The sequence below is a fragment of the Hippocampus comes genome, unplaced genomic scaffold, assembly GCF_001891065.2.
Source record: "Hippocampus comes isolate QL1 unplaced genomic scaffold, H_comes_QL1_v1.1 scaffold527, whole genome shotgun sequence".
NCBI classification, from domain to species: Eukaryota; Metazoa; Chordata; class Actinopteri; order Syngnathiformes; family Syngnathidae; genus Hippocampus; species Hippocampus comes.
In genome coordinates, this window is record NW_017804903.1 from 536,418 (window position 1) to 550,707 (window position 14,290).

At 41.4% G+C, this 14,290-nt stretch overlaps 1 protein-coding gene across 1 annotated transcript in view; it reads right to left on the reverse strand.

Moving 5' to 3' along the window:
• Positions 1-4,117: 4,117 nt before the first annotated feature.
• The window catches only part of LOC109524105 (plexin domain-containing protein 2-like), a 40,712-nt gene continuing 30,539 nt past the window's right edge, over positions 4,118-14,290 (reverse strand). Inside the window, exons 6-14 of the mRNA XM_019883719.1 lie at positions 13,516-13,634; positions 13,273-13,372; positions 11,628-11,723; positions 11,472-11,553; positions 8,975-9,035; positions 7,776-7,914; positions 6,781-6,921; positions 4,625-4,656; positions 4,118-4,416 (exon numbers count right to left, since the gene is read on the reverse strand). Of these exons, the coding sequence (XP_019739278.1) occupies positions 4,297-4,416; positions 4,625-4,656; positions 6,781-6,921; positions 7,776-7,914; positions 8,975-9,035; positions 11,472-11,553; positions 11,628-11,723; positions 13,273-13,372; positions 13,516-13,634 (890 nt within the window). The 3' untranslated portion in view covers positions 4,118-4,296. The remainder of the gene's footprint in view (positions 4,417-4,624; positions 4,657-6,780; positions 6,922-7,775; positions 7,915-8,974; positions 9,036-11,471; positions 11,554-11,627; positions 11,724-13,272; positions 13,373-13,515; positions 13,635-14,290) is intronic.

Genomic DNA, 14,290 nt, shown 5'->3' on the forward strand with positions numbered 1-14,290 from the left:
CTTAAAATATATATTTTTTTACTCAATATATTTCACCTTTCAACTTGTTGCGTTGCCCCTAAAAAAGAGCACTTCATTCTCATAATATTATGACTTTTTATGGAGAAAATGTGACTTTTTAAAATTTTCTCATAACATCACCACTTTCTTCTTGCAGTATAATTATTATTATTTTTTTTGTGACGCCACCGTAAAAAAAAAAACAACAAAAAAAAAACATCAAATTAAACCATCGTTCTCTGGACTTCACTGTGATGGATGATGCGTGCCTCTCAACACTGTGGAAAAGCAAAAAAAAAAAAAAAAACCCCAAAAAAAATTGTCAAAAACATGCCATTCGAAGAAAAAGCAACGTAAAACAGAAGCGGATGGACATTCAAAGCCTTTCAAAGCCTATATTGTGGAACCCCAGCAACAATAAAAATGAAATCCATTCATACATTGTTTTTTAAAAAAAACGTGTATATAAGATGTCATTCTCTCCTGATGCCATACAGGACAGCCTACCATCGCTAGCAATTGTTGCAGCCTTCAACCGTTTCCTGCACCCAGTAACCCGAGAACATGATAAGCTGTCCCCGCAAGGGTTCATCTACATAACTTCATGGCCGGCCACCTGCTCGGCCGTCTCTGAGGATCGGCGTGTTGACAACAACACAATGTTAGCTCATTTCGTTAAGCCTACCATCGCGAGCAATTGTTGCAGCCTTCAACCGTTTCCTGGACCCAGTACCCCGAAAACGTGATAAGCTGTCCCCGCAAGATACCTTCTTCTTCGGTTCTTCTTTCTCTCGTGAATTTTATAACGCTTGGCAAGACAACCTTTGGTGCATTACCGCCACCTAGCGGACTGGCGTGTAGAGCGATTACAACACAATACATCTGCATGCAGTTGCAGCTCTAACAAAATTACAGGACCTTATTAGAAAGGCAACAAATTATACTAAATCAAAACAAACAATGAATATCCCACATTTATTTATTTTAACTTTGACCACCCAGGCGGGAATGTTTGTTGTTTGAAGGGGCATGTTGAAGAGGCATCGTGCTGTGATCGATGGAGATACTGTAGTTAGGAAACGGTCCATCCGCGTCCGCCCCCTTTCAACAAAAAATGTTTTCAAATTAAAATGGTTTGCACTCTCCCCGACATCCACCGTACTTGTTTACTGCCTCTTGTAATGCCATTTAGAGAGGGTTTTTTTTGTCTCCTTAACTTAAGCCTTAAGCCTTAAGTTTGAATTATTCATAGCTAGTATTTTTAAAATAAAGCTAAATGTTCTGTAAAGCACTGTGTTACAGCTACAGCTATTATGAAAGATGTAAAGATGTATTGGATTGACTACGTGGGCGGCACGGTGTCGACTGCTTTAGCACGCCGGCATCACAGTACAGTACAGAGGTCCAGGGATCGATTTCCTCCCACATTCCAAAAACAATGTGTTGCAACGCCTGCTGCTCGAAAACAGCTGGGATAGGGTCCACCACGCCCGCGACCAGTGTGAGAATAAACTGATTAGAAAATGGATGGTTGGATCGTCTATTTTGCTTCGTGTGTAGTATTTCTCCTCACCACAAGGTGGCGGCGAAGGCTCAAAATTCACGGACCACTTCATTAGGTACACCTGCTCTACCGAAAACAAATCGATTGGCTGTTACGATGATAAAACCACGGTATTTGTTTTGGAAACCATTATTTATTATTTCAACTGTATTCAACCCCAGAATATAACGAGAAGAATGAGATTGGTATGGAATAAGATGGGGAAAATAAGTCAGAAAGTAACAGTCATCCAGCTAAAATATTACTATAGGAACGAGTGAAAAGAATTGAGCCGGTCCACAAACAATTGCAGTTTCAGGCGTCAGTAAAAATTTTAAAGCTGTGTCAATCGTCTGGAAAGTACGCTGCGCTAAACTCTTAAAATAAATATTCAATGTTCACATTCAAATAACAAAAGGACGTTATTTTCCACATCACGCAATTCTCGAGGCAGCTCAATGCCACTCCGGGCCATGCTAACTTCTTTATCGAATCAGTGAGAAAGCAAGCTAATACAGTCTTCGGCCAGAACCATGTCTAATATTTATAAATATTCCATTTGCGGTCGCATATACATTACAGACCATGGTGTTAAAAAACTACAACTGTGGAGAATGAACATTTTTATTGTCATTGTCTTGGTTCCGAGGAGAGTTAGCCAAGCATGGTAATGGCCGTAGCTAACTTTTGAGGACCATAATTGAAAAAGACCATTTAAATTATTTTACATTTTCCCGACAACCTCTTAAATTTGCACAGCTGCGCTCACCAATTTAAAGTTATTTATCAGACAAGTATGAGGTGTGAGGGGTTGAACTACACATAAGATGATCAAGGCATAAGAACATTTTTAAAAAGGACGACTTTTGAAATGTGAACATTAAAAAAGTGTTACATTGCACATTGCATTTGTCAGTAGAATGTCAGCTTAGCATTGGGCTAATTTCTGAAATGTATGTTAAAAATATATACATATATGCTGATGTGTGAAAATAAAGACTGGAATAGTTTCACGCACTAGAAAAGGACACTTATAAAAATATTTTTCCCCATACTTTGCAGCCAAACTGCAAATGTTAGCCATGATTTACCTGAATCTGCAAACGTTTTGGCCATGGGATATTATTGTATTGTAGGAACCTAACATTCTGCCCAATCAAAACAAAGGAAAACAACACGGTCCAAATGAAAACATTGGAATCAAAAGCAGGACCAGTGTGTTAATTTGGCTAATTCATGAACAAATCATATATGCACAGCCAGTTGTTGGAAATCCAACGATAACTAAAAACCCTTGTTTTTTTTGTCCATTTGTTTTCCATTCACACACAATAAGAAAATAGATTGGTCATAAACACTCACAAGCGCCTGTCTTGTCATTTTGCATTAGTACCACATGTATTTAAAACAAAAAAAAAGTGCAAACTTCTCGGACACAAAATGGCACTTGAGCAAAGAAATGTAAAATAACAATAAAATGTACATAAATACAACTGTATCCATTTATTTGGATAAGAACCAATTAAAAATAATGAAAAGAGTGCCAATTACCTGTTCAAAAACCATGCGGAAAAGAAACAAATCTTTTGAGGAAAAAAAAAAAGTACTTTGTTTTTAAAAACAGTACCTCTAATTTTATGAGAATGAAGTCCTATTTTTGGAGCCAGAAGTTGTACGCCCATAAGGAAAATAATCGTCTTTTGTTTTTTTTTTCAAGAAAAAAGTACAAATCTTTTATGAGAACTAAGTCGTCATTTTTTGGGAAAAATTGTATTATTTAAAAAAATTTTAAAATAGTCATCATATGAAAATGAAATTATATATTTTAAAGAAAAATATCCAGACAAAAATAGTAATCACTTGAAATACTGTATATAAAACTTTTCCAGAAAAAAATATTTTGGGTATTTTTTTGCCTAGGGGAAAAAAAGAGTAATCTAAAGAAAAAAAACCTGAAAAAAAGCAAAAAGGTAGTTGTTCCTTTTTTTTTGTTGAAAATTGTAATTTTGTGTGGGTGCCAGCGTGTTTGGCGGTGAGCTGACTATTTGCAATTTCGAGAAAAAAGTTGGGGTGTTATGTAAAATTCACATCTTAAAATATATATTTTTTTACTCAATATATTTCACCTTTCAACTTGTTGCGTTGCCCCTAAAAAAGAGCACTTCATTCTCATAATATTATGACTTTTTATGGAGAAAATGTGACTTTTTAAAATTTTCTCATAACATCACCACTTTCTTCTTGCAGTATAATTATTATTATTTTTTTTGTGACGCCACCGTAAAAAAAAAAACAACAAAAAAAAAACATCAAATTAAACCATCGTTCTCTGGACTTCACTGTGATGGATGATGCGTGCCTCTCAACACTGTGGAAAAGCAAAAAAAAAAAAAAACCCAAAAAAAAATTGTCAAAAACATGCCATTCGAAGAAAAAGCAACGTAAAACAGAAGCGGATGGACATTCAAAGCCTTTCAAAGCCTATATTGTGGAACCCCAGCAACAATACAAATGCTATATTGTGGAACCCCAGCAACAATAAAAATTAAATCCATTCATACATTGTTTTTTAAAAAAAAAGGGGAATATAAGATGTCATTCTCTCCTGATGCCATACAGGATGCAATCAAGGCAGCCATGTTGTCCCGCCGTGGCGTCCACCTCCTCAGTTGCTCGGCGTAACGAGTCTGTTCTCCAGATCAAAGATGATCCAGGTGACGACCTCCCTGGCCGGCGAGGAACTTGGCCCTCCCTCAGCATTGTTCGGACACGATGAAGCCCTCCTTCTCGTGGCCCGCCGGCTCCACCTCGGCGTAGGACGGGTGGCCCGAGCCGCGGCGGAACTTCATAGCCGGCCACCTGCTCGGCCGTCTCTGAGGATCGGCGTGTTGACAACAACACAATGTTAGCTCATTTCGTTAAGCCTACCATCGCGAGCAATTGTTGCAGCCTTCAACCGTTTCCTGGACCCAGTACCCCGAAAACATGATAAGCTGTCCCCGCAAGGGTTCATCTACATATTCCGCAAGAAATATTCACGTAGGGGATGTTTTATATGGTCTTCGGGCGCGCGTGGCTCACCTCGATCAGGAAGAGGCTGGCGGGCGCCGGTGGTTAGCCATTCATGAGCTGCTGCTGCGCTTCAGCACGTCTAAGCAAGAATTAATGGCAAGTCAAGTCAAGGTGAACGCTTTACATTCCAGACAAAAAAGGAGGACCAGCGGATGCTGGCAAAGATCATTGAAAAGTCAGCGCGAATACATTTACAGACGGCTTTGTATGCTGGCTTTTTCAATCCCTTCATGGAAACCGCGTCGATGATTGAGACGGTTTTATAAGGAACAACACCAAAAACCAGCGTGAGCGTTCACACCAGTGGAAAGCAAGTCAATCATTTTTCGAAGCAAACAGCGTGGAATGTATCCATGCCATTTTCTTTGACGGTATCTCCCTACTATTGTGCTTTTAATTAAGTACGGCCTCCACCGAGCTCACCATTAAATCGGCATCTCCCATGGACTGCTTGGTAACATTTGATTTTCCAGCACACGTAACAATCAAAGCTGTACAACAGGCTCTTAAATTGCATTCACGCTCGGGGAAATTTAAAAGCCCAGCGCGAATGCTCCAGGCTGTTAGCAGCCTGGCAGGGTTGATAAAATAGATTCCCCACAACGGCGCAGCTGTCGAACCTGCGGGAGGTAAATGCCTTGCTCTGCTTCCTTTAAACGAGTAGATTTATACTAGTTCCCATTTTGGGGCTTTGATATCTGCAAAGAAGGATGCCATGCAACGCTAAGTGGAGCCTCTCTTTATTATGACAAATTGGAAGATAAAGGAAAGTTAGTCGCTTCAGAATGATCACAAAGATCTGCTGTGAAGATTTTCTGGACGCACACGTTTTTTTCCTGAGACACACAATACCGTACGCGAACATCATCTATTTGTGCTTGTCAAACCTCAGAGACGTCCTCTTAAAATGCTGTCAGATTAATTTCGCCGTGATGTGAGTCTCAAGCGGCCTTCAGCCTGAAGAAACGGTCAAATGAATCCAATAAAAACGGCGCAGTGTTGTGCGAGCCCCACCATGTTTTTAAAGACGAGCCTTCTTCAAATGTGGCCCATGGGATTGCAAGTACAACTCCAACTGAGGAGTCCCAAGGTCAAAACGACAGAATATGTACTGCTACCTGAGTATTCTGTGATATTAACTCATTCAGTACCAGCCAATTTTAGACCAAGTCTGAAAAGACGTTTAAAAACGTCTTTGGGAGTGAATGAGTTAAGGCCATAGGTCCCGAATCACAAAAAAAAAAAATTCCTGACCACTGTATTGTCCCTAACTACCGTATTTTCCGCACGAAAAGGCGCACCTAAAAGCATTCAATTTTCTCAAAAGCCAACAGTGCGCCTTATAAGCAAGCGCCTTATACATGGTGTTACAGTCTCTTTGTATTCCCTATTGAATTGTTTCCCTGTAAGTGTTCCTATGCCATCTAGTGGTGATTATGAGCAGGAACCAATTGTAACCTAAAAAGGTTTTCTGCACGACACAAATTGCCATGTGCATTCGCCAACACACACTCAGACGACTACTTTGTGAGCTCTGCGCAGTCATTATGAAACAAAGATAACACCAAAAGCATCGATAACTACTGACTAAACGAAGGAAGAAGGAGACAAGTAAGACTTTGAAGGATATGCAGCCCCATGTGGAGGTGAGCCTTTTTGTCAAATCAATTATCTTCGTAACTTTGGTCTTTCATTTATTGTTTTGCAATGGCATTTGTATTTATGCAAAGGAATAAATTTTTGTGCTTCGCGTCGTGCTTCATGCTACATCCAGAGGGAGCTACGCAAAGATCAATATTCAGATTTCTTGGGCGTCGTATTTTAAATGTTCTGTAAAGCGCTTTGTTACAGCTGCAGCGGTTGTGAAAGCACTATATAAATAAAGCTGTATTGTATTGTATTCCCTTTAGTGTAGCTCCATCTAGTGGATCCATAATGCAACCGCAGCTAGGGCTCTATATCAATAAAGCCGTATTGTATTGTATTACCTTTAGTGTAGCTCTATCTAGTGGATGCATAACGCAACCGCAGCCACTATTGTAGCTTCTATTCTATGCGCCTTATAATGCAGTGCGCCCTATATATGAAAATAGTATTAAAATAGGCCATTCATTGAAGGTGCGCCTTATACTCCGGAACGCCTTATAGTGCACAAAATACGGTACTTAAGTATTGAGTGATAATATCCAAAAATAAATACAAATTGCTGATTAGGGTTAAAAAAACAAACACAAAAAAACATTGCGGTGACAACATGAAGCACACACCTTGATTTTCTCTGAGATGCAGCGCAATCTTGGTATCATCTGCGAGGGCACAGACAAATCAGTCAGACAAAATAATCAATATTTCTCTCTGTTGTTTGATTTAACCAAAAGGAATCGCCCCCCCCCCCCCACCCAAGGTCTTCTTTTTCAACTCGATTAAAAATGTATTCTTCAACTAGAATGGTCCAACATGCATAATTCAGGCGATTAGAGCAGACTCTTGGCTTGAATATACGTGTGAAGTATGATAATGTCGCGTGACCCACTTCACGCAGACGCTTTCCAAACACACAAAGATTCGCCGTATGCAAATGCCCCAGACGTGTTTCACTGAACAAATTAATTCAAAAGGGATCTTTCATGTAAATTTCCAGACACGCTTTGGTGCGTCTGAACTTTGAAAACGAGATGGGCTAATGTAAATAAGCAGCTCGTTAAAGCCAATCCAAAGCCCCATTAGCGATCGCGAATACGGATCAGTAACGTCAGTGGAACGAGGGAGAAGCCACGAGAGACCCAAATGAATGGCTTCCAATGGTATTTATGCGAATAACAAAGACGTTGACCAAGTTTGAAGGACACCTTGTCCATTCTGCTATCATCAGCAAAAGAATGTGCCTTTCACACAGGATTTGCATGAGAGAGAACACCCCACGTTTAGCCTCCCGCCGCGGCGCTCCGGATCATGTGCTCTCGCTGCAATATCAAAGCGGTAACCTCTGTAACCTTTCATGCAAAACTCTTTTCGGAGGGACATGTAAGCATTGCAAGAGGAGAAAATTGGGAGACAAAAGGCACGGAGCGGGTAATGAGCCAAAGTGTGAATGTATACTGACGATCATCCATCAGCTGTTTTGAGAACGGCGAGGCAAAAGCGGCGTTGTAGACTCTACCTTCAGTTGGGGCGCTGGTTGGGGGCTGCGAGGTGGACAGTGGGGAGTCTTTGCTTCTGGCGGTGGTCTTGGCGCCAACAGATGTGATAAAGGGGTAGAGGTAGGTGGTGTCAATGATGTCACACAGCTTGTCCTTTGTCTGGAATGAACAGGATTTTTCAAAGTGGTTTTCCTGACAATCAAGGTTCCTGATTGCTTGGCTGCTGTTGCTCGCCGTCGGTCTATTGCAGCTGAGTACTTGAGGACTGAGGCTGAGTAAGTTGCGATGGTTCGCGATAAAACAATGTTATTGTTTTGATAAACTCAGTTACGAAAATTAATTGGTTCTCGAAGAAACTTCTTCAGTAGAAAATGTAAGTAGAGACGTTTTTTCCATGTAAATGCCCTAATCCGTTCCAAGCCCCCCAAAAATCAGACATAAATGTTTCCTAAAGCATAAAAATGCATCAAAATATGTAACAAGTACATGTTACAATTTGATTATTGCACAATAAATGAGAATTGTGCATAATGTAAAAAATAAAGAATAAAGAATAAAAATGATGGTCATTTAACTTTTAACAGCGTCCATCGTTTTTTGCCCTCTTTAGTCCATGTTCTCTCTCAGAAGCGGTCTTTGCCTGGCGTTTTGTAACGAAGTGAACCAAGGACGTTTGCTTTTTTCGGCTTTTAACAATCCTTTGAAAATGTCCAAGGCAAACATCAGCATAGTGAGCGATCGCCCGACTGGTGAACACTTTTTCTGCTTGATTCCCATTTACGTAAAAACTATCGGAACACCTCATGGCCCGAGGGGCGAATGACGAGGACGCTGCATAGACACATATCTCTCTTTCTAGACACATTTGGTAGAGGTTCCTCTTCGCCAATGGGATGCCAGGATGATGCTCCGTAATAGCCAATGGCAGAGGAGCTATCAGTATGTTGCATTCAGGAAACTCGAAGCTGCGAGTAGCGGGCCATGCTACAATTTTACCTTTCGCATCTTGAAATTTATTTCTCAACAAGAGGCAATATTTTCCGATTGAGACGTTTTGTAACTTGAAAATTTCGTATGAAGAGACGTTCGTAAGTAGAGGGTACCGCTGTGTTGTTTCTGGTGACTCGAGTATTGTTCCCAACTATATCGATATCAGTGTATTGTTCTTGCCTACTTGAGTAATGTTTTGACTCGCCAAATATTGATCCTATTCTCTGACCTCATCTGGACAGCTGTTGTCCACCCAGTCCTGCCGATGGCGGTCAAATCCACTGGAGCATCTAATGTGAAGAAGAAAATATATCAGTGGGAATCCACTTCACTGATCAAACAATTTTTCAGTACGCTCCATGAAGCAAACCGAGCTGAAAAGGAACCTGGCTTTTTTTTTTTTTTTTAAAGCCCTTTCAGGGACAGTCGTTCCTACAGTGGACAGCTTATCATGTTATCAGATGACAGGGTGCATGAACGGGTTAATCACGCCGCTGCAGGGGAGGTTCGGCTGTAGACTGGTTTACGTGAAGAAAGCACCGATGTGATGAAACGCAGTTATAATCGACTGCAATAATAACCAGGCGTGAGAAAGGGTCATTAGGCAGAATGGGTTTGATTCTTTTTGTGGATTTTTCCCAATTTGGGATCGCTATTTTGGATGAATCTTTGGTGTATGTTTGATGAAATAAACCGAATTTTCAAAGTCTATATTTCTCTATTGGATCCTTTGTGAGGAGTCACAACGGAGCATTTCAGGCAAATATGCGGCCCGCATGTGGCCTGCGCTTACGACCCGCAGCAGCCCCACTGAAAGCACGGAAGGCATCTAGACTATTAAAAAAAAAAAATAAAAAAAAATAAAAAATCTGGAGCTGCTGCAGCCTCGGTCGGCACAAGCCATGCGGCTCTTGTTTGTTCAGGTCGTTCTCTTCAAAATGTCAGCACCTCACGTTAACCGTGCACCCCCAGGAGGCCGGGCACGTTTTTTTAATTAGCGTAACCCGCACAGGAAGCAAGCAGATGGAAACAACAGGACCGAATCGTTGTTTAAACACACTTGGCTAGCTAATTAAAATGTGGCTTAATGAGACGGCAGCTACGGGCAAACAGCATCCCTCCATAAATTACCCACATTATATACAGTACATATTTTTTTTTTCTGTGAATCACTTTGCCCGGGTTTAAAAAGCGAGGCCGGAGGAGAGTCCTAAATAACGAGGCCCATGGGAGCCGGTCGCATAATCAACCACAAAATAAAAGACGAACATTCCATTAAGAGGGCATTGAAAGCGGATGAAACAGACAGAAACATGACATCCATTTTCAATTGACTGAACTGCTTCTCAGCTCGTCCACCTTTTCGTTTTCTCCTTTAATGCGAGCTTTTGCCGAGCGGGCAAAAGAAAAACTCCCCCGCTTCATCTGCCAGGAAACATGGATGCCTCTTAAGCAGTTGTAATATTGACTTTGGTTTTGATTCGTGTGGAGTGGGGAAAAAAAAAATGCCGATGAAAAAAAACATCACATAACATCCTGGGCAGAGGTAACCATGTATGTGCTCACCTTTTCACGCTGTGTTATCAAAGCAGGTCGGAAACAGTCGACCCAACTTTCACCCCTAACCCTGACCCCATAAACCTGAACCCAAAACCTAACCCCAAACCCTTTACATGGCCAGTGAACATTAAAATGATTTGAGGCTTGATAGAAAGTGCTGTGATCAGTTGAAACCTAAGCTGCAATCCAGTGAATGCTGGTCATAGCAAATGTTTCACATTTGAAAACTTTGTTAAAAGACGAATGCCAGACCGTTACGCAATCAAGAGGAAATGATTTCTTTTACAGATCATTACCGGGAATATACAATCAGGATGATTTGTGGACCGTGTGCTAGTTTGCGAGGGTGTATGTGCCATCTGTATTGTATTTACACAACAGAGCCATAAAAAGCAAAGAAAAACATCAACACTAATAAACAGGCATTCCAGTAAATGCACTTGCCGGAGCAGATCATCCATCACAGAATATCACATTTATTACATTCAAGGACATCACGAAAGGGCATCGTGATACTTAAAAAATGAAATACATTTCATGCATCGGTCCACCCGTTTTTACAGCACTTCAACTCAATCGGGTGATCCTAACATGCATATTTTTTTGAATGCAGGAGGAAGCCAGAGTACCCCGAGAAAAGCCACCCAAGCACGGAGCAGAGTCAAACCTGAAACTTTTAGACCGGTGGTGTCAAACTCATTTTTGTCGCGCGCTAGATTTTTGTGAGTTTCTCGTGGAGGGCCGTTATGGCTGAAACCATATAAAAAAAAGTCAAGAATAACGGTTTATTCACCTAGTGTTTAAGTTACTGTAATGAGAGGTTTGGTTACAAGAAAATGCTTACAGTATCACTCTTATTTATTCAAAATGAGAATTTGAAATTTTGCTAGACATTTTAGCAAGTATCATGAAAGTTGCCATCTTTGATTTGCTTCCGCGGGCCACAGAAAATGATGTGGCGGGCCAGATCTGGCCCCCGAGCCTTGAGTTTGACGCCTGTGCTCTAGACAGTGTGGCGATCGTCCTTACTACTATGTCACCGTGCTTCTCAAAGATCATCATGATTGTCCTTTTTTTTAAATTATTATTTTTTTTTATGCCAATTTCAACTGAGCAAAGCGTCTTTCAACCGTTTACTGAGGTTTGAGATCTGCGGCTCAACCGACCTGTTGAGGCGATGGCACCAGCTGCAGTTGAAGTTAACCTGGGAGGAGATGCACGTTCGACAGCTGGTGAACTGGAGACAAGCTGCAGACGGGAAACATTCTCTCAAATCCAAGACAGGGAAGACACGGATCGAGTGGGTCGAGAATGTCTCTTACTGGGCAATGGTGTAAATTCCACGGCAGAGGAGTTGGTGAGTCTCGTCTTGGTCAGCTCCACACGGTGGTACTCGTAGATGGTTCGCCGCCTCACGTCTATATTTTGGGGAAAGGCGAGGCAGGAAGTGACAGAGGGAAAGGGGATGCAAAATAAATAAATCAAAAAGCGGGACAAACAACCCCCGAAGAAAGAGGGGAAGACAGCATGAGGCAGAATGAGGTCAAATCGGGGAGGCCCACTTTTTGCACTTAACGTCTCCCGCTCTCCTCTCTCTGTGCGCGGTGCCAACCGGAGGCGGCAATTTTCTGTCGTATAAATCAGAGCCCGCTGACAGGCATGCGCGCTACCAGCGAAGGAGCCATAAGCCGGGCGAAGACGGGGAGGGATGCGTGCGTTCCATCACCGGCTCTCATTGCTTTGCGGCCCTAATAACTCAAAGCTCAGGGGGTCCTCTTTTTTTTTATATTTTTGCTGCCCGTGCATGTTCGCCGCAGGGAGAGGAACAGGAGACAGATGGGATGCATCATTTGTTATGTTGAAACAGACAGCCCCAGAGAGCACTTTTAGCAGATTGATTCTTAGGTATCAGGAATTCAAGGGAGGCCTGGCAGGTGGAAATTCAGCACCGTTTACTTAAAGCTTGATAAATTATTCTGCATTTTGGAGAGAATATTTGGTTGACAGTTTGCACATTCCAATGAGATCCAATGCCAACAACTGGATCGAAAACGGTCTAACTAGTCTCGATGACTTTGCTGTATAAAAGAAGTACCGTATTTTCCGTACTATAAGGCGCATTCAATTTTCTCAAAAGCCTTATCATCCGATGCCTTATATATGGACCAATATTAAGATTTTTTTTGGACGTAGTATTTTAAATGTTCTGTAAAGCTCTTTATTACAGCTGCAGAGGTTGTAAAAGCTCGATATAAATAAAGTTGTATTGTATTGTATTCCTTTAGCGTACCTCCATCTAGTGGATGCATAACGCAACTGCAACCACTATTGTAGCTTCGAATCTTTGAGCCTTTTAATGCGGTGTACTGTATATATGAAAACAGTTTCAAAATAGGCCATTCATTGAAGGTGCACCTTATACCCCGAAGCGCCTTATAGTGCGGAAAATACGGTAGTGTATTTGGGAGAAACCACTTTTTTGGGGGGGAGGGGGCTGTTTTGAAAGAGTAATTGCATAAATGGATTCTTTCACAATTAGCCCAAGTGTGAGTGTGTAAGAAGTGGAAAATGTTGTTTTTGATGTTTTATTATGCGAGCACACGCCTTAACAATAGCAGTGGCAAATACAAAGCATGGACATAAAAAAAAGAAAAAAAAAAAAGCATGTGTCCTTGTTGCGCAGTATTTGATAATAACAGCACTAACTGTCACATGTCTTTACAGAACAGAAACTCTTGATGGCTCGACGCTTCCCTCCATCTGCTGACATTCCTAATTTCTACTTTTTGGCGCTTTTCATGTCTTGAAATTAATTAGATACAGCCTGTAATCATTTTCTATACTTGACGAAAATGATTCTGCCTGAAAATATCTTCCCGCAAGACCAAAGTGATAAAAAAAAAAAAAACTACAAAATGCGATAGCTCCATAAAAGAAAAGAGACTGCGATTATAGCTGAGGACTCACTCGGTATCTGCTGGATTTTGTGGACCACCACAAAAGCGTCCGACAGGCCCACCTTCACCGGGTGGTTAACCGGGCTGATCTGCGACAGTTCGACGGGGATCTGAAAGACAACGAAGGGAAATGTATCACAGCAAGACTAAGTGTGCTTTGGGCTATTTATTTTTATAATCTGAATGAGTTCTTGCCATTCAAGTGCATTTCTATTTCTTAAGGTGACAGTTGTGATGAATAACGGAACTCTACCTCTTTGTAAGCAAAGATGATGCGACCAGTATCGTGCAACGTGGCCTGGAACGTGAAGCTGCCCAGGTTGTAGTTGTCTTGTAAGTGGACGTGGTCCCACTGCACCACCAGAGCGGTACCTGAAGGGGTCAATAACACATTCCCGCTGCTCATGAGCTTCACATGCAGTGGACCAATCAAGTTTTTTTTGTTGGTTTTTTTTGGTGGGCGTCTGCTTCCAAGTTGTAGCTGATTGAAAAAAAAAAAAAGCATGTGAGCTGATATGAAAGCCCAGGACCGGTGCAATAAAAACAGCAAGCCGTGGGAAAGCGAATCAAGGCAGGGCGGTTAGGATGATGGATTTTGTAGCACTGGCAAGATTTAAATCAGACTGAATGACGCTGCTGTGCATTACTTATTCTTATGTCCGGAAAAGAAAAGAACACCTGGCACACTACAGTAGGACAAAATGTTGAAATGAGTTTTTTTTTTTGAGTCATACATGGCAATGGCGAGTGATGAAAAAAGCGGAAGGGGCGTGGCCTGGACGGGGCGTGGCCTGGAAGGGGGCGTGGTTACTTACAAAAGTGGCACTAAACATGCTGAAGATGAAGTGTATTAAATTTACACAGTTTGAAAATTGAACAGAAAAAAATCCCAAGATCGCCACTATTCTTTCAAGTGAAAATTTGTGCAATTTTGCCTGTGCATTCCTGGTGAGCACCAATATGTAACTCCAAATTTGCTGCTCAAAATCAAAACTAAAAAAGTAAACACATCCCCTGCCATATTTAAG